The 23,231-nt window shown below is 57.0% G+C and overlaps 1 protein-coding gene across 1 annotated transcript; it reads left to right on the top strand.

Annotated features, from left to right (window-relative positions):
- Nucleotides 1-555: 555 nt before the first annotated feature.
- Nucleotides 556-23,231, top strand: PANK4 (pantothenate kinase 4 (inactive)). The gene is made up of 19 exons (XM_049877664.1): nt 556-733; nt 5,820-5,902; nt 6,333-6,547; nt 7,334-7,517; nt 7,882-7,974; nt 8,358-8,511; nt 9,955-10,136; nt 11,891-11,972; nt 12,825-12,925; nt 15,212-15,367; nt 16,418-16,530; nt 17,087-17,174; nt 18,226-18,377; nt 19,637-19,692; nt 20,291-20,340; nt 20,775-20,879; nt 21,371-21,471; nt 21,713-21,781; nt 22,649-23,231. Exons 1-19 carry the CDS (start codon nt 610-612, stop codon nt 22,860-22,862), a joined length of 2,322 nt encoding a protein of 773 aa, XP_049733621.1. The 5' UTR covers nt 556-609; the 3' UTR covers nt 22,863-23,231.

Below are 23,231 nucleotides of genomic sequence, written 5' to 3'. Positions count from 1 at the left end.
GCACGCCAGCAGAGCGCTCCTCTTCCCTAGCTGCGGGTCTGTGTCCCAGGCCTATCTAGACCCGGGCTGGGGGCTCCTTGGGGGCAGAGTCCTCTCCTCCTCCTTGCTTGCATAGGACTTTTAGCACTGAACCTGGACGGTGGGTCACCCTAGCAGAGACGTCATGTGCACCCTAGCGTGCAGGAGCCTAGCTTATAGAGCGCGCTCGCAGGGCCAAGAGGCAGGTGTTATCTTCTGCAAGTTCCATGGCTGCTCTGGAAGCCGGAACGCCGCCTGCCCTGTCTTATTCAGCACCAGCTCAGAGGACCCGAGTTAAGCATCTGGCCAGCTCAGTGGGGAGGGAAAAAAAAAAAAAAAAAAACCACAACACACGCCAGATGTTTAGTGCCGAGGCGCAGTCTCCGGAGAACAGCCGCGGGCCCTCTCGCAGCCCAGCCTCCTACGACCCCTCCCCAGGCCCGCCCCCGGCGGCTCCAGCGGCTGAGAAGACCAAGGTAGGCGGGCGGGGCGGGATCATCATTAGCATAATCTATGCGCGGGAGGTGTTTAGCAGCCAAATATATGCGCATATATCTCCATGGCTGATGAGGCTGGCCGGGCACATTCAAAATGGCGGAGTGTGGGGCAAGCGGCAGCGGTAGCAGCGGGGACAGCCTGGACAAGAGCATCACGCTCCCTCCCGACGAGATCTTCCGTAACCTGGAGAACGCCAAGCGCTTCGCCATCGACATAGGTAGCCGTGGGCCGGGGCCCCGGGAGCTGCCCGGCCTGGAGCAGGAGGGAGCCTATTTGGGGTACCGGCGAGCCGGGGGCGGCGGGAAGGACGAAGGGTGGGGCGGGGGCCGCGGCGCGCGCGGCGCGACGGGAGTAGTAGTCCGCGGGCCTCCGGCGCGAAGGCTTGCGGCGGCGGCTGGACCACAGTTACCGACAGGCGCCGCGCGGGGCGGCGCCTGGCATGCCGGGGCACGTAGTCCGGCATGCTAGCGGGGTGGGCGCGGGGGAGCTGGCCAACCCGGTCCACAGTCGGCGGAGACTGGACCCAGGCGCGAGAGCGGGCGAGGGGCATGACCTCGAGGCGTCGCCCCTGGGCGCCCAGGGCGGCAGCCACCCCGTTATCCTGGCGGAGGAGAGGACCGCCGCGGAACGGGGGCCCTGGGGCCGGACCCTGGGTTTAAATCTTGGCCCGAGTCGAGCCGCTCGGCCGGCAGGCGAAGGGGATGATGCCCCACCACTGTCTCGCGGTCCTCAGAGGCCAGCCTGAGATTTGGGGTTGAAGGCGAAGCTGGAGCCCCAATCCGTGCCCAAGCACTTCATAGGGCGGCCCAGCAATGGCCGCGGAGCCGGCGGCAGGGACCCCTCTCAGCCCTTCCGGGGCGATCGTCGACCTTTGGCCCGCGGCCCCAGGCAGAGGCCGTTGGCAGACTCGTTAGGGCGCAGCGCTGAGGTCCTCCCGGACAAGCTGGGCGCCTGCGCTTTACTCGCAGGCGTTGCTTTTGAACGTTTGACTGTTAACAACCAGGGACGGTGGACTTCGCAACTGGGGTCATCCTCTGGGCCTTCCCACGGGTGTTTTCAGGGTGTGGGACATTCACTTCTAGCCCTCCATACCTTCCTACCTCTCGGGGTCCCTTGTTTCCTCCCTCCATCCTCCCACCACCGGGCCTTTAGGTGGTTGCTGGGGTGCACTCTGCCCACCTAACCCTGCAGCATATTATTGGCATTAGCTCCTGTCCCTCCTGGGCACTTCTTACTCACTGACACCCCTTGAGGAGCTTCTTGCATCACCCCATTTACAGGTGAGGAGACTTGAGTCACTGAACGATGGATCAGCTGGTGGTCACCAGGCTAGAAAGTGACAGAGCTGGGATTGGAACTCCTCTGGCAACAACCACACTGTGGCCTGGGGCAGAGGTCTTCCCGGGCAGGAGCTAGGTGAAGCCCCTTGGATGGGCCCTGTGGCTGCCCTTTTAGCAGCCTGTGTTTGTCCGAGTGTCCGTTTGACTGTCCTCAGGTAGACAGTTAAGGCCCCTGGGGGCAGGGCAGGGTCTCCTTTTGCGTCCCCTGTGTCGTCAGCACCCACACAGTGCTCAGTTGGAACTCAATAAATGCTCCAGTGAGTGAGCTGTGAACTGCTGCTCACCCTCCTGGGAAAGCTGGGGTGTCAGGAACCCAGGCCTGTCCCCTCGGAGCTCATTGTTTCTGGTGCATTTAATGCATTTGCAAGTCTCATGTTCTGGGGATCACTTGAGTCATAGGCTTGGTCCTTCACTGTAGTCCATGATGCCCCATCAAGGAGGGGAGAGGTGTCCTCCAGGAAAAACTGAACAGTGAGACTGGAGGCGTGGCTGGGTCCCGGGTTCCTGCCTTGCAATGTGGATGTCTTCCTTTGGACTGGTGAATGGGTTGAGCTTGCAGAGAAGCAGAAAGGAGGGCTTGAGGGGTGGGACTTTGGGGGGGATGGCCAGTGGGAGGTACCTGGAGGCTGGCCCTGGGGAAGAAGCCTGTACAGAAGTGGGCAGAGCCTGACCAACTGCCACAGAGGAATCAAATAGAAGGAAGGGCTGGAAGTGGTGAGTTTGGAGGCCCCACTGCGGGCGTTGTTCATGCCAGCCTAGCCGAGGCTTCAAGCAAGCATCCACTCCAGACCCATAGTGGCAGACTGGTGCTTCACACACCCTGTGAGGTTCAGGCCTTCACGCCCATCACTCCTGGGACCCTACATCCCCAGAGCAGTTCTCTCTCCTCAATCGCTGCTGTAGAAGCTTCACAGTAACGGCTGTCCCACGCTAGGTGACATTCTCAAGTTGTTAAAAGCATACGTGCTTTGAAACAAAATAGTATTTGTATTATAAATATATGTTAAAAACTGAAAAGAAAAAAGAAAGGCCTTCGGTGGCCTGCAGCACCATGAGGTCATGGCGTCCTGGCGGGCGTGTGGTCTAAAAGGTTCCGCTCCTTGTCCCGCTGTGCGCATCCTGCGCTCGGGGCCCTGTTCGGTGGGAATAAGTCAAGAATCAGTGTTTCTGAGGTGCAGATATCACTGTGGGGCGGGGTGAGGGGGGCAGCAAGAGGCCGGGCCTGCCTTCTGTGTTCTTTGTGGCCTCAGAGGCCCACAAGGGGCCACTGAGTGTTGCTGGCAGGAAGGGCTGTCACTGCCCTGGAGGGTCCCAGCCTGACCTGCCGCCCGGGCCAGGTGGGGTTTGCTGGCAGAGGAGCATATAGAGGGATATTTTTAGTGCTGTTATTTATTTCCTCTCTCTGAAGTCCCCCCGACCCCCGGTCCGGGTCCAGTGTCTCTCGGTCTGAAAAGAACACTCTCATCATTACTGAGTACAAGCCTTTGAAAGTTTTTTACTGTAGCCTTGGGAGGTCCCTCTAGGTGGGGTGCTCGGCCCAGGGATCCACACAGCCAGAGTGCTCATCAGTAGTAGGCTTCTCTGTTTCCCTTTCCTTAACCAGGACTGTGGACCCAGGAGACCGCAGCTGCTCAAGTGTTCTTGGTGAGGCCTTGCCTCGCTTGAATGGGGACGCCTAGCCATCTTGGCCAGCCTACTTCCTTGAGAGCATCAGGGATGCTTGTGTCCCCATATGTACTTGAAGTGATGATTAGACTTCAAAGAAGTCCAGGAGGCCTGGTGCTGCCGGGTGGCAGGGAGTACTCCTCGGGGGCAGTGGGCATGTGGGCAGGAAGGGGCAGCAGGGGTGATGGGTTCTGGCTTCCTGTCCCTCCTCACTCAGTAAGGGCCCAAGGAGGGCCTTTGGGGCAGGAGAAGGTGCAGGGCACAGGCAGCCCGAGGGTACCCTGCCCCGGCCCCGTGAGGTCTGGAGATTGGAAGGTGGTGGTGGGGCTCAGGTGGTGGACCATGTGTGAGTAAGCGGCTGGGCCCCCTTTTCTCCTGTCCTCAAGGAGGGGTGTGGAAACTGGCTGGCAGAGCACACAGGGCAGTGTGCTGATGCCAGCCTGGCCCTTGTCATTGTTGGAGGTGGGGCTGGGGAGCAGGTGACAACACACCTGGACTAGGGTACCTTCGAATTCTAACAAGTCCCTGACAGCAGGCCAAACGCTTCTGGTTTCCTCAGGCTTCCACTGTTCTTTGAGCCACTTCTGGTCCAAACTGACCCCCCTTTTGTACCCATCGCCCCTCGCACTCCGGTGCCCTGTCTGCCTCCTCCTGGGTGGGGTGGTAGAGGGACTGGGGCCCTGCCATGACCGTCTTGTCAGGGCCCAGCGTGGGCTATTTAAGGCAGTGTGTTCTGCTGCCCTGTTGACGGGGCGCAGAAACTAGCCCTCCTCACTCTACTGCTGCCAAGCCCTCCACCCGAACCACTCACACACCTTGTTTGGCTTGCGGTCCAAAGCTAACCCAGAGAGCACTACTCTGAAATTGAGTCTCTGTGTTCTCAAGTTTGTTTATAGCGGCTTTTGACGTGTCTCTTAAAATATGTCATCATCTCTTTGCGTCACCTGTCGTTAGAAAACAGTGTGTTCACAGAGGTGACTCGGACAACAAGCATCTTAGAAAAGGACTTGGCTAGGCTGGGATTACCCCGGGGGTAAGGAGGCTCAAGGCTGGCTCTGTCTTCTGAGCTCACGGTGCAGGCGAGATTAAGGCCAGCACCGAGTTGACCCAACCAGGTGTGCCCTCTATCGTGACAGAGGTGAAGCTGCGGGACCATGGAGATCAGACCGCAGCTGGGACGGGCGGGCACAGGAAGGTGGCCTGGGTCCTGTGAAGGGAGGACCTTTGGCCCTTGGCACCTGGACGTTTCTAAATCGATTTACTGACATGCATTTGTCCCTATACATCCCTTTAGTATTTTGTCACAAAACAACTGTTTGGAAATCATTTTCCCCTTCTCATTCTCTCACGGCGAGGGATGTTTGCCTTATTTTTGTCAGGCCCTGTAAGAAAGGCAGCCTGCTCAGAAGTCCTCTTGTGCTCTGAGCATGTGGTTCCTTCTGTCTCCCATTCGCGGGCCCTCACATCTGTGTCCGGAGCCCCGTTGCCTCCAGCATGCCTGCTCTGACTTGGAGAGGAGCCTGCTTTAGTTCATCTGGAGGGGGACTTCACGCTCGTTCCCAAGATACGTACTGGGAAAGCCTCGTCTGTCCACTGATGTCTGGCACAGCCTTTGGCCGTCTGTCTATGTTGCATGTCCAGCAGCATTCTAGGGGCAGTGGGACTTCTCCAGGACATCTAGAAAATCTTGATCATTGAGAGAAAATACTGTGGTGTTTCTGGTTTCTTCTGGTTCGTTTTGGGGAGTGTACTGCCGTCTCCAGCTCTGAGCCTCTCCAGACAGAGGTCCGCAGGCTACTTCTGGGCCCCAGGTCTTGCTCAGCCCCATTGTCTCCAGTGTATCTGCTAGGAAAATACTTGTATAGCCTGCCCCGCTTGTTAAGATGGGTGGCCACGTGTGGGACTTGTAATGGGAACGCACTGGATGTAAGAGCCTATTTCGTGGGTCATTCTCAAGATCAGAACTAGAAGCTGACATTTCCAAAGCTGGGAACAGCAGCGGAGCTCCTTCAGAAACTGGACCGGCTCCTTCCTTCTCCAGGGAGAGTGGAAGCTCTGAACCCAGTTTGGTCAGGGTCTGAGGAGGAACTGAAATTGTAAAGGGAAAACAGGCTTAGATTTGATAGCTTTTTGTCTGTGGGGCTCCAGGCTGTGCAGAGGGACCCCAAACATCTGCATCCTAGCCCCCAGCGAGAGGCCCCATGCTTGCTCAGAAATGTCCCAGAGAGCTGCAAGCAGCTGGTGGATCCTCTGTCCCCACACCCGGTTTTGACTGTGTGGTTTGCCTCCCCCTCACAGGTGGGTCCCTGACCAAGCTGGCCTACTACTCAACCGTGCAGCACAAGGTCGCCAAAGTGAGGTCTTTCGACCACTCGGGAAAGGTGAGCTCTTCAGTGGAGAAGGCTCTGGCAGGCGTGGGTTGAGGCAGCAGGCGAGCATGTGGCTCAACCAAAGGGGCTAACTGGTGGCACCTCCCCGCAGTGGTGTTCGCCTGCCAGCCCCTTGGCTGCTAGTGAAGGTGGACAGACCATCCTGGACGTCGCTAGCCTTTCTGTCCCTCCCTGTCCCCGGCCCTGTTCCCTGCAGTCCCGACCTTGGAGGCAGGCATCTCCACCTGCCGGGCTCCTTGGGGAGGCCTCCTTTCTCAGCCCCCTCACTGGGTCTTTGGGTCTCTTCGCTTCATGGAGACCCTCAGCTCGGACCCTCTGAATTTGGAATCTGAGTTCTGCTTATCTTAAGGTCGGCTTGGGTCGCCAGGCTGCTGGGGTGGAGCAGCAGAATGTTCCAGAACCTCCCAACTTTATTCTCCAGGACACAGAGCAGGACCATGAGCCGCCCTATGAAATCTCTGTCCAGGAGGAGATCACCGCCCGCCTGCACTTCATCAAGTTCGAGAACACCTACATCGAAGCCTGCCTGGACTTTATCAAAGACCACCTGGTCAACACAGAGACGAAGGTCATCCAGGCCACGGGGGGCGGGGCCTACAAGTTCAAGGACCTCATTGAGGAGAAGCTTCGGCTCAAGTGAGTGGGGCCCAGCAGCCAAGATGGGGCCGGCAGGCGAAAGCGGGTGAGGTGGCCCAGCCTGCTTGGGTGGGGTGGTGGGGAGGGCTCCCTACTGGTGAGAGGGGTAGGGGACTTACTGCTGGTGTGTGTGGGGGGCTCCCTGCTTATGTGCGGGGGTTGGCGTGAGGGTTCCCTGTGGGTGTAGGGAGGGGTGGGGGTCTCCCTGGAGGTGTAGGGATGGAGACAGGCTGGTCAGTCCTTGGGCTCGGGCTCTCCTGGGCTCCATGGCAATACACCTGGCTGCTCTGCATCTGTTCCAGTCCTGTCGTGGGGTGCCTGAGACCCAAAGATCTCGCTTGCCTTTGAGTGGGTCTAGGGTTCTGGGCCGAGCTCTGTAAGCAGATCTGGGGACTGAGCAGCAGGAAGGCCTGGGAGGGACTGAGGACGGGTGGGCACGGTGGGTGAGAGCGGCGTCGGGACCAAAGGAAGGAGATGGGCTCTGGGGGAAGGAGTCTGTGCCAGTGTCCTGATGGCTGGACACTCTCCAGGGCTTTCTGGGGTCCTGGGCTGCACCCGCCTGGCAGAGCCCAGTACATTCTCTGTCACAGAGCTAGTGGTCATTCTGTAAGCTGCCCTGCTGGTTGCAGTTCCTTGAGCGTCTTATCTGTTTGTGGAATCGGCAGCCTGGGGACAGCATGCGGGGAACAGCGTCGAGGGGTTTTGTGCCGGCCTGCCTCCCTGCGCTGTGGATGAGCTCCATCCTCTGTGGCCACCATGCTCCAAGTGTTGTCGCTTCCCTTGCAGAGTCGACAAGGAGGACGTGATGACCTGCCTCATAAAGGGCTGCAACTTCGTGTTGAAGAACATCCCACACGAGGCCTTCATGTACCAGAAGGACGCTGACCCCGAGTTCCGATTCCAGACAAACCACCCAAACATTTTCCCCTACCTTCTCGTTAATATCGGCTCTGGGGTCTCCATCGTGAAGGTGAGTGAGGGAGGGAGGGATGCGGGGGACGTTGGTGAGGCCCTTGTACATGTCAGAGGCAGTGTTGGGTGTGGGGACCCGTGACACAGGAACTTGCGACATGGGGACACATGATGCATGACACAGGACTGGCCCTCGGCCTGGTGTGCACAGGACATGCTGAGTGCCAGTGCTCCTCATCAGCAGGAAGGCCAGCCCCACCACAAGCCTCAGGCTCTCTAGGCCATCAAGCTGCACCCTCGAGAGCGGTCACCCATGGTGGTGGCGGCAGTACACCTGGCAGGGTCTGCTCTTGGGGTAGCCCTGAACGACTGTGTCCCCTGGGGACCTGTCAGGTGCTAATGCACCCCTGTCTGCTTCCCAGGTGGAGACCGAGGATGAGTTCGAATGGATCGGCGGCAGCTCCATCGGGGGTGGCACCTTCTGGGGGCTCGGTGCTCTGCTCACCAAGACAAAGGTGCTCAGCTGCCTGCAGGAGGATGCCTGGGCTGGGAGGGCTGGGGCTGTGGAATCGGAGACTTGTAGTCAGCCAGAATTTTACAAAAGTGGCTCCTTTCTGGACTTTATTCTGTCTCCTGGGTCTCGGACCCCACAGCCCCAGTCGGCATGGAGTTGTTTGTGCTCTGGAGGATGGAGTGTACAGATGGGCCTGGGGCATCGCTGGGTGGGTGATCCACAGAAAGGCATCTGGCCTTGCCCTATACCTGCCCCACGCCATGCCAGAGAGGCTGCCCAGCACCCACAGGCTTTGCTTGACCTTTCATGGACGTGGTTCCACGTGCCACAGGGACACTGCCAGCCCCTGAGATCTAATGGCTGTCATCTGCTCTGTCCCCACAGAAGTTTGATGAGCTGCTGCATCTGGCCTCCAAGGGCCAGCACACGAACGTGGACATGCTAGTGCAGGACATCTATGGTGGGGCCTGCCAGACATTGGGGCTCAGCGGCACCCTCATCGCCAGCAGCTTTGGGAAGTCGGCCACCGCCGACCGAGGTGCCTCAGGCTGGGATCTATGACCACGGTGGAGGGAGCGGCCTCTTTTATTCTTAAAGGATTGGTCTGTCACTGTTACATGCTGGCTACTTGGAGGAGTTGGATTCTCGAAAAATAATTCCCCATGTTCCTTCCCATCACCCATTTACTACAGCCTTCACTTCGTGCCGACTTCACTTTGATTTTAGTAAATTCATTCAGTCCTTCTTTGTATGACTTAGGAAAGGTGTTTTTGTTTTTTCTTTTTCCCTTGTAACTTTCCCTGGATCGCACACACGGTCCACACACCTCTTTCTTGCTGTCTCCCGCGCATATGTATTTTCTCACTGTCTCTGTCTATCGCTTGCTCTCTCATGCTCTCTTGCTCACTCTGGCTTTCCCTCACTCTCTCCCGCTCCCCCCTCGCTCTCTATTTCTTTTATTTACTTTTAAAATGTTTTATTCGTTTTTAGTGGCAGTATACACAACCGAACATACATCTGTTGACAGTTTCTACACGAGCCGTTAGTAACTTCGGCAACATACTTCACATCGTATCACCGTTCTCCCTTCACGCGTACTGATTCATCACCATCCCCTTAGGCCCACTGCCTCTTAAAGTTCTCGTCTGTGCTGTAATTGGTGTCGGTTTATACTCGTGTAGGTAATTCTTTGGAAGAGTGCCATGCTTGAGGTAAACATTATTAATTGGGCTCGGTTGTTGTTTAGTTTAACAATGGCTTCATGGCGTAGTTTTGGTGCAAGGTTTAAGGATTATTTCTGGGCATTAGATTCAGGGGTTCCCCCAGTCTCGATGGATCCAGTAAGTCTGGTTTCCATGTGTCACTTTATCTTCTATTTTTCTCTCTCATTCTCCCCTCCTCTTCTGTTTCTCCGTCTCCCTCTCTATCTTGCTCTCTCATTCCCCCTGTCCCTCTCTCTTGCTCTCTTTCTCCTCTCCCCTTTCCTCTCTCTCTCTTATTCTCCACATTCCCCTCCCTGTCTGTTATTCTCCCCTCCCGTCTTTTTCTCCATCTCCCTCTCTATCTTGCTTTCTCATTCTCCTCCGTCCCTCTCTCTTGCTCTCTCTCATTCTCCTCCCCCCTTTCCTCTCTCTCTCTTATTCTCCCCGTTCCCCTCCCTGTCTCTGTCATTCTCCCCTCCCGTCTGTTTCTCCGTCTCCCCCTCTATCTTGCTCTCTCATTCCCCCCATCCCTCTCTCTTGCTCTCTCTCTCTCATTCTCCATTCTCCTCCCCCCTTTCCTCTCTCTTATTCTCCCCGTTCCCCCTCCCCCGTCTCTCTCACTCTCCCTCTCCCATTTTCTCTCACTCATCTCCACCTCCCCCCTTCTGCCCTGCTCCCTCTTCCTGTCCCTTGCCCTCTCCTGCTCACCCCCCAGGGCCTGTGTACCGCACAGCCTGTGTGACTGCCTCGGTCACAGCCTGTTTCCACTTGCCTCTCAGAGTTCTCCAAAGAGGACATGGCCAAGAGCCTCCTGCACATGATCAGCAATGACATCGGGCAGCTCGCCTGCCTCTACGCGAAGCTCCACCACCTGGACAGGGTCTACTTCGGAGGCTTCTTCATCCGCGGCCACCCCGTCACCATGCGCACTATCACCTACAGCATCAACTTCTTCTCCAAGGTAGTGAAACTCAGGCCCTCTCTCCTGGCCTCTGCCCTGAGCTTCATTCTTCCTGGGCACATTAATGTGGACTCTGGTGCTTTTAGCCCCAGGGTGTGGTGCATAGGGCAGGGGACGAGGGTGTGCTCACCGGGCCCAGGCCACCAGGGGAGGTGGGTAGTGAGAAGTCTACACCCACCTTGCTAATCCTTCTGTCTTTCTGCCCTTCATCTGCTGCGCCTCGGCATCCTGCCTTTTGGAGTGCCTTGGCTTCCTCAGGCCTTGAGCCTGCCCCAGTGATTGGGCTTGAGGCTGCCTCCTTCTCCATTGACAAGCTTCACAGCTAGCTTAGAGGCATCTGGGCCAGAGGGCGGTACTACTTCTGGGATGTGTGCCCACAGGAAACAAAGTGTGTCAGCAGAATGGTGTGAGGAGACCAGAATGATGCGTGTGCAGAATGGTGTGAGGAGATCAGAATGATGTGTGTGCAGAATGGTGTGAGGAGACCAGAATGATGAGTGTGCAGGACGGTGTGAGGAGACCAGAATGATGCGTGTGCAGAATGGTGTGAGGAGACCAGAATGATGTGTGTGCAGAATGGCGTGAGGAGACCAGAATGATGCGTGTGCAGAACGGTGTGAGGAGACCAGAATGATGCGTGTGCAGAATGGTGTGAGACCAGAATGATGCATGTGCAGGACGGTGTGAGGAGACCAGAATGATGCGTGTACAGAATGGTGTGAGGAGACCAGAATGATGCATGTGCAGGACGGTGTGAGGAGACCAGAATGATGCGTGTGCAGAATGGTGTGAAGAGACCAGAATGATGCGTGTGCAGGACGGTGTGAGGAGACCAGAATGATGCGTGTGCAGAATGGTGTGAGACCAGAATGATGCATGTGCAGGACAGTGTGAGGAGACCAGAATGATGTGTGTACAGAATGGTGTGAGGAGACCAGAATGATGCATGTGCAGGACGGTGTGAGGAGACCAGAATGATGCGTGTGCAGAATGGTGTGAAGAGACCAGAATGATGCGTGTGCAGGACAGTGTGAGGAGACCAGAATGATGCATGTGCAGTATGGTGTGAGGAGACCAGAATGATATGTGTACAGAAGGGTGTGAGGAGACCAGAATGATGTGTGTACAGAAGGGTGTGAGGAGACGAGGATGTGTGTGCAGAATGATGTGAGGAGACCAGAATGATGCGTGTGCCGGACGGTGTGAGGAGACCAGGATGATGCGTGTGCAGGATGGTGTGAGACCAGAATGATGCATGTGCAGAATGGTGTGATACCAGAATGATGCGTGTACAGAATGGTGTGAGGAGACCAGAACGATGCGTGTGCAGAATGGTGTGAGGAGACCAGAATGATGCGTGTGCAGGACAGTGTGAGGAGACCAGAACGATGCATGTGCAGGATGGTGTGAGGAGACCAGAATGATGCGTGTGCAGGACGGTGTGAGATCAGCATGATGTGCTTTGTAAGATGAGCCCCACCAGGGAAGCCTGACTCCAGAGAACCAGATTTACAAACTAGACAAACTGGGTGGTTATTTATTTCATGGAAGGATTATTGTAGAAATGCTCGCCCTCAGATTTCATCGACCTGCACGCTCCCCTGTGCACTTTAATGCTGTCCCATTGACAAGCCTGCCATGGACAACTTTTCAGGAAGGTGCCACCACTGCAAGGTGTTAGATCATTCCCGAACCACTCTGGTTAAGTCGTGGCCACCCTGGCCGGCTACATGGGGCATTTTGGGCCATGGCAGGGAGAAGTCCAGGCGTTGTTCCTGAGACACGAGGGCTACCTGGGGGCCATCGGCGCATTTCTGAAAGGAGCCGAGCAAGACAGTGAGTAGCGTGCCCTCGTTGTTTCCCTGTGAGCAGCCTCAGCCATGTCGAGAAGTGTGCGTGGGGCCCTCTGAAGCCCCTTCCTCTGTGTTGGGGGCAGCAGCAGGGATTTGTGGGGTGATGAAGTGAGGGTGGGGGAGACTGAGGCCCCAGGAAGTGGTGAGGATGGATATTTTTAACATTGAGTAAAGAAATGATTCCCCACCCCCCCACCTCTGCTCTTCCCCTTTCGACTTGGAGTTGCCAGCTGTTGCTGGGCCAATTCCTGCCTGCAGTGGAAGGGACACGCCAGCACTTCACTTGTGGTTGAGGGTGTCACTGTAGACAACAGGCCCCCTGAAGGCCTCAGCCCCCTACTTCCCGTGTGCTCTGCTTCAGTGACTGCTCGGTTCAGCTCACCTTCCCAGGTTCAGAGGTGCCTGAAGGTCTACAGATGTGTTCCTGGCCGGGAAAGTGCAGGCTGTCTGCCGGGGGACTGGCTGGTGCCAGGGGCCTGTCAGCCTCAATGAAGACTCAGAGTGCTGTGGAACCTGGGCCATCCCAGCTTTAAAAACCATGTCCTTAAGTTCAGTTTTCTGCTTGATATGTATCAGAGAGCTCTTCCCTGAGAGGCTCAAAAAGGTCTAAATCATTCTTTCCCAAAGTTTCATCTCTAGCAGGAAAATAAGAAATAACAGAAAAAAAAAAAAACGACTGGGAAAGAAAGTTCTCGCTCGTGTAGCCTGGCAGGGACCCTCGGGGAGCTGCCCCTTTTCAAGTGCAGCCAAGCAGTCCTGGGTTCACTGTGGGGGTTCAGAGAGCGGTGTGTTGTTGCCCAGGCTGACACGGCGACTTGGTTTCTCTCTTTGTCAGATCCCAACCAGTACAGCTGGGGTGAGAACTACGCGGGCAGCTCCGGCCTGAGGAGCTCGTCCCCTGAGCTCTGCCCGGCACAGCGGGCGCGCAGCGGCACCGTAAGTAAGGGCCTGTGCCACGGGGTGTGTATCTTGGGGCAGGCGCCTGCAGCCACAAAGCTGTTGCCAGGGCCTATCACCTGCTCCTGAGAGAAGTCCCCGCGCAGCTGCAACTGGACTGATGGGCGCTTTCTCCTGGCCCAGACTTTTAAAAACCTAGCCACGGACGTGGGGACTTCCCCTGAGGGCAGAGTAAGACACCGTGGCTGCCTTTTTTCACCCTGTTTGCAAACCCAGCTCTCAGCTCAGCAGGAACCTGGAGACCACTCAGTGCAGCCCCCTGTTCGTATAGACAAGCAGAAGTTCAGAGAGGACAGGGGTCTCTACCAGGCTATGTGACAGAACCAGGACCGAAACCTGGAGTCCCAGGAGCCAAACCCAGGGCTTCCCTCAGGTATTTTTTTAGCTGGCGGTTTCAGGGTGGCAACAAGTCACACACAGCATCCACCCTCCTAGGAAGGTTCTGGCCTATGTCTTGAGTCCCCACTTGGGGCAAGGCCACCTTGACTAGACAGTGCCCTCCCCCTGTTCCCTTAGCCTGTTGCACTGAGTGGAGTGCTCTGTGGCCCCAGATAGGGGAAAGCCATCCAGACAGTCAACATAGTGACTGTGTTCCCTTGCCCTCATCAGTTCGGAAGCGAAGCCACGGTTTCTGTGTTAGCCCTGCAGTTTTGTGGGTGCGTCTTGGAGGCGAGTCCTCCCCTATGGGCCAGGCCTCAGTGTCAGACGACTGATGCCTCAGGGTCACACCTGCATCTCCACCCTGGTCGCTTGCAGTAGCAGTGCTCCTGGCAGGGAAGAAGGGCTGAGTCCCAGGTGTGCGACATAGTGTCTAGTCACTGAAAGGCAAGGAGAAGTGGCCCTGTGGGGGCAGGCCTCCACGGCAGCAGGTGCTTAGTTAGTATTTTGTGCCAAGGGCCAAGCGTCAGTTTGCACATCTTGGCGTAACTCTTTCCCACGTAAAACGAAACAAGCCAACCGGGCGTATTACCATCCATCGGAAAATGCTGCATGTCCTGGGTGTGCCCGCTGCTGACGCTATCAGAGCGAAGTAGTTGGTAGTGTAGACCGGTCCTGTGTTGATCGGGAGGTGGATTTTGAACACTCCGATGTGGTTGTAAAAAAAAGGGAAAAAAGAAAACTTTTTTTTTTTTGATGTGGTTGTAAAGGGTCAGACGTGCTTGGGGGAAGGGCAGGGAATGGTGATGGGGGACAGAGGAGTGAGTGTCTATGGGGGTGGAGGCCATGGTAGTTGTGCCCAGCTGCCAGTACACAGGGCCCAAAGGAGTCAGTAGGGCAGGTTGTAAGAACAGTGGGAAGGCCCAGGCCAGAGAAGGGGCACGCCAAGGCCCAGGACCTTGGCCATGTGTTGGGAGAGCTGGATTGGGGGGCATAACCCAAACTGGGGTGGGAGTGGTCAGTAGGACCACCAGCTCCAGGGTCACAGGGGCCCACAGGCCTCAGTGCGAAAACAGTGAAAGGGGGCAGAGGAGAGGGGAGAGAGGGAGCCAGGAGGCATCTCAGGCTGCTGGGCAGATAGAAACCAGATAGGGCTGCAGTGGCCACTGGGAGGCCATCCTGAGGCCGGCAGAGGTGACAGTGGAGGAGGAGGTGATGTGAGCAGACCTAAGATCTGCTGGTGATAGACCAACCCAACTTGCTGAACCTGGTGACAAGCCCCAGGTGTTTGACTTGGGCAACTGAGTACCAGAGGAAGAAGACAGAGGTATAGATGAGGTAGCCACGACAGCCTCCGACATGCTAAGCTTGAGGCAGGAGACATCCACGTGGGGCCCTGGTGGGTGATGGGTAACACGTTGTGGCCCCTAGACATTGAGAAAGGTGCTTGTCTACTCTCTGAGTTCAGCTTTAGCTTGTCCGTTCTCACAGAGAATAGCTAATTCCAAAACCTGTAAATGAATATTTTGGTGACGGGAAGTCAGACCAAGAGGACACATACTGTATGTAGTTTCTGGAACAGGCAATTGCACAGAGGCAGGAGGCGGATTAGCAGCTTCCAGGAGCTGGGGGAAGGGAAGAGGGGAGTGCTTGCTCGAGAGACTGGGTTTCTGTGGGAGCGGGGGGTGAGAAAGGTTTGGAAACAGATGGTAATCATGGTTGGACAATGTGGTGAGTGTCATTAATGCCATTGAACTGTCCACTTAAAAAAGACTAAGTGGCAAATTTTATGTTGTATATGCATTTTGCCACAGCGAAATTTAAAAAAGGAATACTTTGATCTTGTGGAAAAATGTTGCCACCGACTCTGCCCCCTTTCTGTGCCAGTTCGACCTGCTGGAGATGGACCGGCTGGCACGGCCAGTGGTGGACCTGCCACTCCTCCTGGACCCATCCTCCTATGTCCCCGACACAGTGGACCTAACTGAGGACCCCATGGCCCGAAAGTACTGGCTCAGCTGCTTTGAGGAGGCACTTGATGGGGTAAGGGCTCTGGACGTGAAGGGACGGATCCCACGGGAAGAGCATGCTTGGAAAGAGCAAGGAAGACCTGGGTTATCTTGGAAAATGTTGTCTGTCCTTTTTTGGCTCCTTCCCCTGAGCATGTCTCTACCGTGGACAGTTTTCTGCCTTTGTCCATTGCGGTGGGCATGAAGCCACAGTGGTGTGGCCAGACAAGCCGGGCAAGCTCCCCAGGAGCCTCGGAGTATGGCAGGCGAGCTTCTAGATGCTGTGCGGTGGCTTCCGTGTTCAACGGGCTGGCTCACATTTCTCAGGGGGACGATGTGGCTCCAGTAGCTGTTGGGTTAGCAAGTCAGGACGTGGTACTAGTAGACGTGCTTTTCGTAAGTACTCCAAGTAATGTTGCTAGTTATGACATTTCTTCAAAAAGCCAGCAATCAGGTAGCCCTCGCCCCTTGAGGTGTGTGCCTGATAGACCTGCTGGGGGGCTGTCGGCGGCTGCTCGGACCAGGGACTGCTCGCTTGGCCCCCTCTCGCCTCCACCCCAGCATGTGCTGCACTTTGGGAGAAGCCACTCCAGCTCGAGCCTCGTCCTACCCTTCCAAGGATGGTGCCAAGTCCTGAGCTTATGGCTGCCCCGTGAGGTGCTCGGAGCTGCCAGATTCTGGGAGGAATACCTCTCTTCCCATGAGCCCTCGGGCTCTCCTAGGTCTGCGGCCTCGGCGGTCCAGCCTTACCTAGACCTCGGGCTCTCCCGTGCTGGGAGAGCTCTGGGCACAGCCAGAACCGCCCTGTAGCTGGAAGGAGGGGGCCTGGGCCCGACAGCACAGCTGGACCATGGGTCGAGCTGTGGGTCTCCAGGTTAAGTCAGGGTGAATGGTGACCTGCCCCCTCCTCTCCGTGGAGTTGGAGGCCCGGAGGCAGAGGGGAAGCGTCCTGTGGATGGGGCTGGGCTCTCAGCCTGAGCATGTGCCCAGTCTACCACGCTTGCTCCCGGGGCTGCTCTGAGCAAAGGCTTTGCTCCCCACCCGGAGCAGCCTGGGGCCTCCTCTGACTGTGTGCCGTTGCCAGGTGGTGAAGCGTGCCGTAGCCAGCCAGCCAGATTCCATCGACGCCGCTGAGAGGGCCGAGAAGTTCCGGCAGAAGTACTGGAACAAGCTTCAGACTCTGAGACACCAGCCATTGTGAGTCACTCTGCCTCAGCTTCTTCTGGTGCTGGGAGGCCTGTCACTTGCCCACGAGGTGCTTTAGGGACCCCAGTGTGTTGGCGCTTAGGATCCCCCAGTGCTGTGGGCTGGGCGTGGCCTTTGAGGATCTCTGTCTCTGGGGGCACTTGGGACCCCTGGGGCACTGTGGCTGGCTTGTGGCCTTGAGGGACTGCTGTCTCCGTGGGTGCATACCCCGCTGGCCTGAATCTTTAGTCCAGTGATGAGGGGAGGACCCAGGAAACAGGGATCTCTGAAAACACATCCCTGAAGGTGGACCACTGGCTCACATGCCCACCCCTGCTGCTGGGTTCTTCCAGGGCCACTCCTTGGTCATCTGAAGCTGCAGCCGCCCTCCTGCCTCCCCAGCTTAGGCGTGCAGGGGTGAGGCTAGTGCGGAGGGCAGGCCACCCCAGGTCCTCGGGCTGCACGTAGCCATGTGCTCTGGTTTTCCCGTGTGTGCCGGACCCTGCACCCACGAGGAGCCCCAGTAGAGCTGGCATTGTTCACCTTCTCCGGCATGGTCTGTCCGCAGTGCCTATGGGACCCTGACCGTGCGCAGCTTGTTGGACACGAGGGAGCATTGTTTGAATGAGTTCAACTTCCCGGACCCCTACTCAAAAGTGAGTCCCGCCCATCCCCTGGCAGATGGGTGAGTGAATGGTCAACCCTGCTGTGTGATCTCAAATGTGCTGCCCTGGTAGGTGCAGGGGGCCAGTGACTACACTGCAGGGGGTCAGTCTGCACCAGCGCCTTGTGGGATGGCTCCTGCGGGTGCAAGGTGAGCTGCACTGGGCCCCTCTGCTGCAGTATCTGCCAGGGAGCTGCGGGCTAGAGATGCGTGGGGCTCCCCTCTGTATGACCTAGGGGCATTGTGGGGACTCCGCACCAAAGACGGCCAGTCAGGACAGGTATGTGAGCAAGGTAGGAAAGTGCCATGGGGCCCAGGGACACAAACTGGATGCCTGAGTGCCTGCTTTACCTGACCCATTACCTGAGAGGTGCAGAAAGGCCTGTGTGAGAAAGCAGAGTTTATCGTGGGGTCTAAGGAGTGGCCACCAGGAGGGAGAGGGCTCATGGCGTGAGGCTGCAGAGTTGGTACTCGGGGCCTCCACTGTGTACCTGCCATGACCTGGGGCCGCCAGGACCACCTCATGGGCACTGAGCTGCAGAGCTGGGGTGTCTGTCCTGCTGCCTGACATCTGAGCCAGGAGGTGACCTGGAAACAGCTGCTTTCCTCCTGTGGCCACGCCCTCAAGGAGGCTGTGCCATGGGCCATACTCCTGTGACACCACCCGACCCCACATGGTGCCTGGGCTGCCATGTGGTCCCTGTTCCCATCTCCTTCCTGCCCACCCCCACCTGTGGGCTGAGGCCCCACAGACCTTGCCCTCTGCACAGTGATGTGTGTCTGTGTTGGCACACCTGCTGTCTTCCAGGGTCCTCAGAGCCAGGCTCTCCCTTAACTTGACATGACCTTGAAACATCCAGCTGCATCTGTGAATTCCTAGTGTAGCCGTGGCAGGTTCTCTGTCAGGGCACAGGCTTAGGTTTCTCCATAGCGTCCTCTGCCAAGCATCTTTCCTGGACCGCGCTGAGCACACTCCCCTGAGGGCCCAGAGGAGGTCTGAGGAGAGCGTGGTCTCACCCATAGCCCCATTCGTGTCTCCTCAGGTGAAGCAGAAGGAAAACGGCGTGGCACTGAAATGCTTCCAGCGGGTCATCCGGTCACTGGACGCACTGGGTTGGGAGGAGAGGCAGCTGGCGCTGGTGGAAGGACTCCTGGCAGGGAATGTCTTTGACTGGGGTGCAAAGGCCGTCTCCGAGTAGGTGCCCTATGTTCCATTCCACTACGGAGGCCCACCCTCCCCGTAATGTTCATGGCTGCTTGGCGCAGCGTTGGCTTCATCAGCTTGTCTGTCCCTGTCCCCTCCACATGCACACACACACACACATTGCTTCTGTGCTTGGTGGCCCCAGCAAAGTCGCCATTGCATCGCCCCAGCCCTGTGCCCTGGTGGCCTGGCTTTGCCCTAGCAGGGAGAGTAGGGGAGATTTGGATGGGGTTGCCTAGCACGTGGTGGACTGGGTGCCACTTAGGGCTCTTGGCTGGACCTGGGCCTCAGCAAGGGGTGAGGCTGTGGTGCCCCATTGGCTGGTGGGCCAGGCATCCCTTGCACCCTCATGGAGCCCTACGAAGCCCAGTCTTATCCTGTGCCCTGTCAAAGAAAGAGACTTGGGGCCAGGGTTCAGTGGTAAAAGTCCAATCTGTGTCTTCCACATACCCTGGGAATTACGCTGGGGAAAAAGGCTGCACACAGAGGCCTTCACCAGCTCATTCCATGGGACTGCACGTGTTCCTCACTTGCCAAGCGCCCCTCCTGGAGCTATCCTGTGGGTGTCTCCAAAAGGAAGCGCTTCACGTGATGATTGTGGGTTTCCACAGTAGCCATCTTAACTGCTGAGAAAGTCATGCTCCTCTTCCCAGGCCTCGCTGGTGGCCTCTGTCTCACCCTGGCCTGCGGTGCCATGTGGTGGTGAAGCCACAGGGAGCTAGTGTGGTGGGCTGCTCGGTACCAGGCCCATCACCCAGGGGGACAGGGCACCAGGACCCAGGAGGGCTGCCCACTCCCTTCCCACCACCACCCTTGGCTGGCATAGACCCTCTGTCCTGCTCGAATACCAGCTCATCGGGCTGAAGGCCATGTGGTGTGTCTGGTTCATGTCCCGTCTCCGCAACCCGTGTCCTGTGGTGATGTCCCAGCTTGAGGCTCTCATTGGCCCCAGGCCAGCGAAGGGGGAAGGAGTCTGCTAGGACTGCCTAGGCCATGACCGGCCCTGGGCACCATCTTCTTTCTTGAGGAAATTTTATAAGTCAGCTGAAGGAATACAATTTGTGATTCTTTCAAGATATTTGCTCAGTGGACCCCTGAGCTTTTCCTGAACAACTGGAAGTAGCAACATAAACAGCACGTCGGTAATGGTGCATTCGCTCAGCTCATGAAATGCCGTATTTGACATTTCTGCACTCAGCTACGTAGACTCAAGTTTTGTTTTGTAACTTTTTTTTTCCTGCTCCACACAGCGTTCTTGAATCAGACCCCCAGTTTGGATTTGAGGAAGCTAAGAGGAAGTTACAAGGTATTGACCCCCACAAACCCAGAGCCGGTGCAGGTTAGCCAGTGTCCACTACATGTTTGTTGAGAGAGCTATGAGGACCATACAGGCTGGGCACAAGGGCCTTTCTCTGGGTACAGCTTCACCCCTAGATTCAGGGGATGGAGAAATGAGTGAAGACAGATGACTCCCTTTAACTGTCTTCACAACTCTGGGCCTGAGGGAACTGGGCTGATTAGGGGCTAACTGAATTGTATAGGGGCTGACCAGGCTGCCTGGGCCTGACTGGGGGCTGATTGAACTGACTGGGGGCTGACAGACTGACTGGGGGTGATTGGAGCTGATGTGGGCTGACGGACTAACTGGGGCTGTTGTGGGCTGACTGAAGCTGACTAGGGCTGATGTGGGCTGATGGGCTGACTGGGGACTGACCATGCTGACTAGAGGCTGACTAGGCTATTGTGGGCTGACTGGGGCTGATGTGAGCTGACTGGGGATGCATTCACTGGGCCGATGTGGCCAGGGTCTGATCTAGGCTGACTGGGGCTGACAGGGCTGATGTGGACTGACTGGTGCTTACTGGGCTGATGTGGCTGACTGTGGGTCTCTTCTCTCTTCCCAGAGCGGCCTTGGCTGGTGGACTCCTACAATGATTGGCTCCAGAGGCTAAAGGTACGTGGAGGTGCCTTCCCTGCCTCTGCCTTTGGGGGACCAGGAATGGAATGGGAGTGCTAGGAACAGGAGTCGTGGGGACTAGGAGTCAGACCAGGTCAGAGCAGGGGGCTGGGAAATGGGGTGTGGGGCCACCTCTGGGAGCAGAGAGGGACCCTGGGCAGCTGGTCAGGATCCCAGCAGAGCATGAAGGGGCCTCTTCTCTTCAAGTCCCGCTGCTTCCCCGATCTGTGAGTCTAATCTAGGACATTCTTGGCTCTGTGCCTACCCTTGTCGTCAGCACTTGTTATTAGGGCCAGTTGACCTCAATACAAAGGTCACTTGGGCCGGCAGGTGGCACCATCCCTAGTACTCAGACTGTTTGGGGATGCGGGTGTGTCTAGAATGCTTGGATTCACCTGTCCCCAACTGAACACCCTGGTTTTGTCTTGCAGGGGCCCCCTCATAAATGTGCCTTAATTTTCGCAGATAACAGTGGAGTAGACATCATTTTGGGAGTCTTCCCCTTTGTCAGGGAGCTACTCTTTAGAGGGACTGAGGTGAGTGACGAGGCCGTGTTTGGGCTGGGGGCCTTCTGGGGTGTCTCTGGGTCAGTGGGGATGGTGCCGTTTGTGGGCTCTGGCAGCAGTGGCTAGAGCTTGTCCTCACATGGAAGGTAGGTGAGGTCAAGGGGCACAGGGGGAACAAGACTTCCCTGGGAAGGGTGCCTGGGTCATCATGTCAAGAGGCCGGGATCAATATGCATAAGTCTGGGAATGCTGCCCCGGTTCTCTGCGGCCAGAAAGATGCTCTTGGGGCCAGATCTCCATGCTGACCACGTGGTGGGGTTGGAGGGATCCCCATGGCAGGCTCTGAGTGCCTCCGGAGGCCATAGGGTGGTGTGAGTGAGGGTGGTCAGAGGCCTAGCCCAGCCTTGATGGGCACTGCCAGTCACCTTGTTAAAATGCAGAGGGGCCTTCAAGAGCCTCGGGGGGCACAGGGCATTGGCCCTGCAAAGGGCCCTAAGTGCCTCGGGCCCTCCCTGCTGCAGGTCATCCTGGCGTGCAACTCGGGGCCTGCCCTGAATGACGTGACCTACAGTGAGTCACTCATAGTGGCTGAACGGATAGCCGCCATGGACCCCATCATCCAGTGAGTGCAGGGTTGTGTGTATGAGTGTGGGTGTGTGTAAAAAGTGGGGCCCTGGGGGCTGGTGGTGGGGCAGATGCTCCTAAAAAGGGGTAGGAGATGCCAGGCCAGTCTTTTGGTCATGAAGAAAGATGGGTGGTGCCAAGTGGGTGGAGCTTCCTGAGGTGGGTGGGGTTCCCTGAGGTAGGTGGGGCAGCCTTACAGCCCTGCCCTCACAGGTTCTGACTGTCTTATACTCCGGCAGCTCTGCGCTTGGAGAAGAGAGGCTGCTGCTGGTGCAGACTGGCTCCAGCTCCCCATGCCTCGACCTCAGGTAACCTGGCAGGCAGGCAGGCGGCACCCTTGTGCCCTCCTAGGGTCCTTCCCATGGTCCCCCCCGGGGTCCAGTGTGTACCTGTGAGACAACAGGAGTCAGCACCTGCCCCAAAGGAGCTCCCCACCCCCTCCTAACCCCTGACCCCAGACCTCCTCTGCTTCCTCGGGGGCCTGTGGAGAGTGGGCAGGTCTGAGTCTGTGTACTAGGTATGGCTTGCTCTGGCAGGAGAGACATAGACACCCCTGAGCCAAGCATGTCCACCTGTGGGACTCAGGGCCCCACCTGGCCTCTCAGGCCTTGGCATCCCTGTTTGTAGATGGGTCCATTGTGCTGAGGACTGAGTGAGCAAGGCCACCTCCCAGTGGCCCACTAGCCAGGTTACTTTTGGTGCCTCAGTCCCTGGTGGTCCTAGAAATGGAAGTACTGGTAACTTGGAGAACACTTCCCCAGCAGGGAAAGTCTGGTCTGGGGCACATAGTCACCCAGTCTGTTTTAGTAGCGATTCTCCCATGTTTATGCCTTTTTCTTCAATGAGGAAAGATGATGAAACATCTGTGAAAAGGAATAAAATCTTTTAAAGTGAAAAAATAAAAAAGGGGGAAGGTTACTGCAGCAGTGTTCAGAACTGGGCGGGCAGCCTTCGTAAAGAAGCGCTGGTGCTGGTGGTTTACCCGAGCCCAGAGGAGGCCCAGGGTCGGTGGAGGCCCATCGTTAAGAACCACCTGGACTCAAAGTGCTGCTGCATAGATGGAGTCATTGATTGGCGGGCTTTTTCCAGGCACGCTCTCGGTCATCACACTTGGTGAGAGGCAGGGGGGTGTCCCTACTGGTACCCCACCTCACAGACCCCCTTCTTCCCCAAAGCCGTCTGGACGAGGGGCTGGCTGCGCTGGTACGGGAGCGCGCTGCCGACCTGGTGGTCATTGAGGGCATGGGCCGCGCCGTCCACACCAACTACCACGCTGCGCTGCGCTGCGAGAGCCTCAAGCTGGCTGTCATCAAGAACTCCTGGCTGGCTGACCGGCTCGGAGGCCGGCTCTTCAGCGTCATCTTCAAGTACGAGGTCCCGGCCGAGTGAGGGCCGCGCCCACCACGCAGGCCAGTGTCGGCCTTGTAGAGAGTGTATTTTTACCGCCACGGGGAAGCTGCACCTGTCAGAGCCCGAGTGTAATTGTGCTTCTGTGACGCAGCACCGAGGGAGCCCATGCCCACAGCGAGTAGCAGTGTGCCGCATCACTGTGGCACTTGTGTGACGCGTGTTTCTTTTCATGCTGTGTGTTTGTGATGGGGACTGACTTGGCGTCCTGTGAGACACTTGTGCTGGGGTATATTTAACTGGTAAATAATCTTTTATATACATATATATATAAATCTATACATATATATCTTTGACAGAGTTCGCCAGCAGGGTTGGGCATACGCCAAATAGAGTTTTTAAAGAGTGAAA

The sequence above is a fragment of the Elephas maximus genome, chromosome 3 (genome assembly GCF_024166365.1).
Source record: "Elephas maximus indicus isolate mEleMax1 chromosome 3, mEleMax1 primary haplotype, whole genome shotgun sequence".
NCBI lineage: Eukaryota > Metazoa > Chordata > Mammalia > Proboscidea > Elephantidae > Elephas > Elephas maximus.
This window is presented reverse-complemented; position numbering and strand designations above follow the sequence as displayed.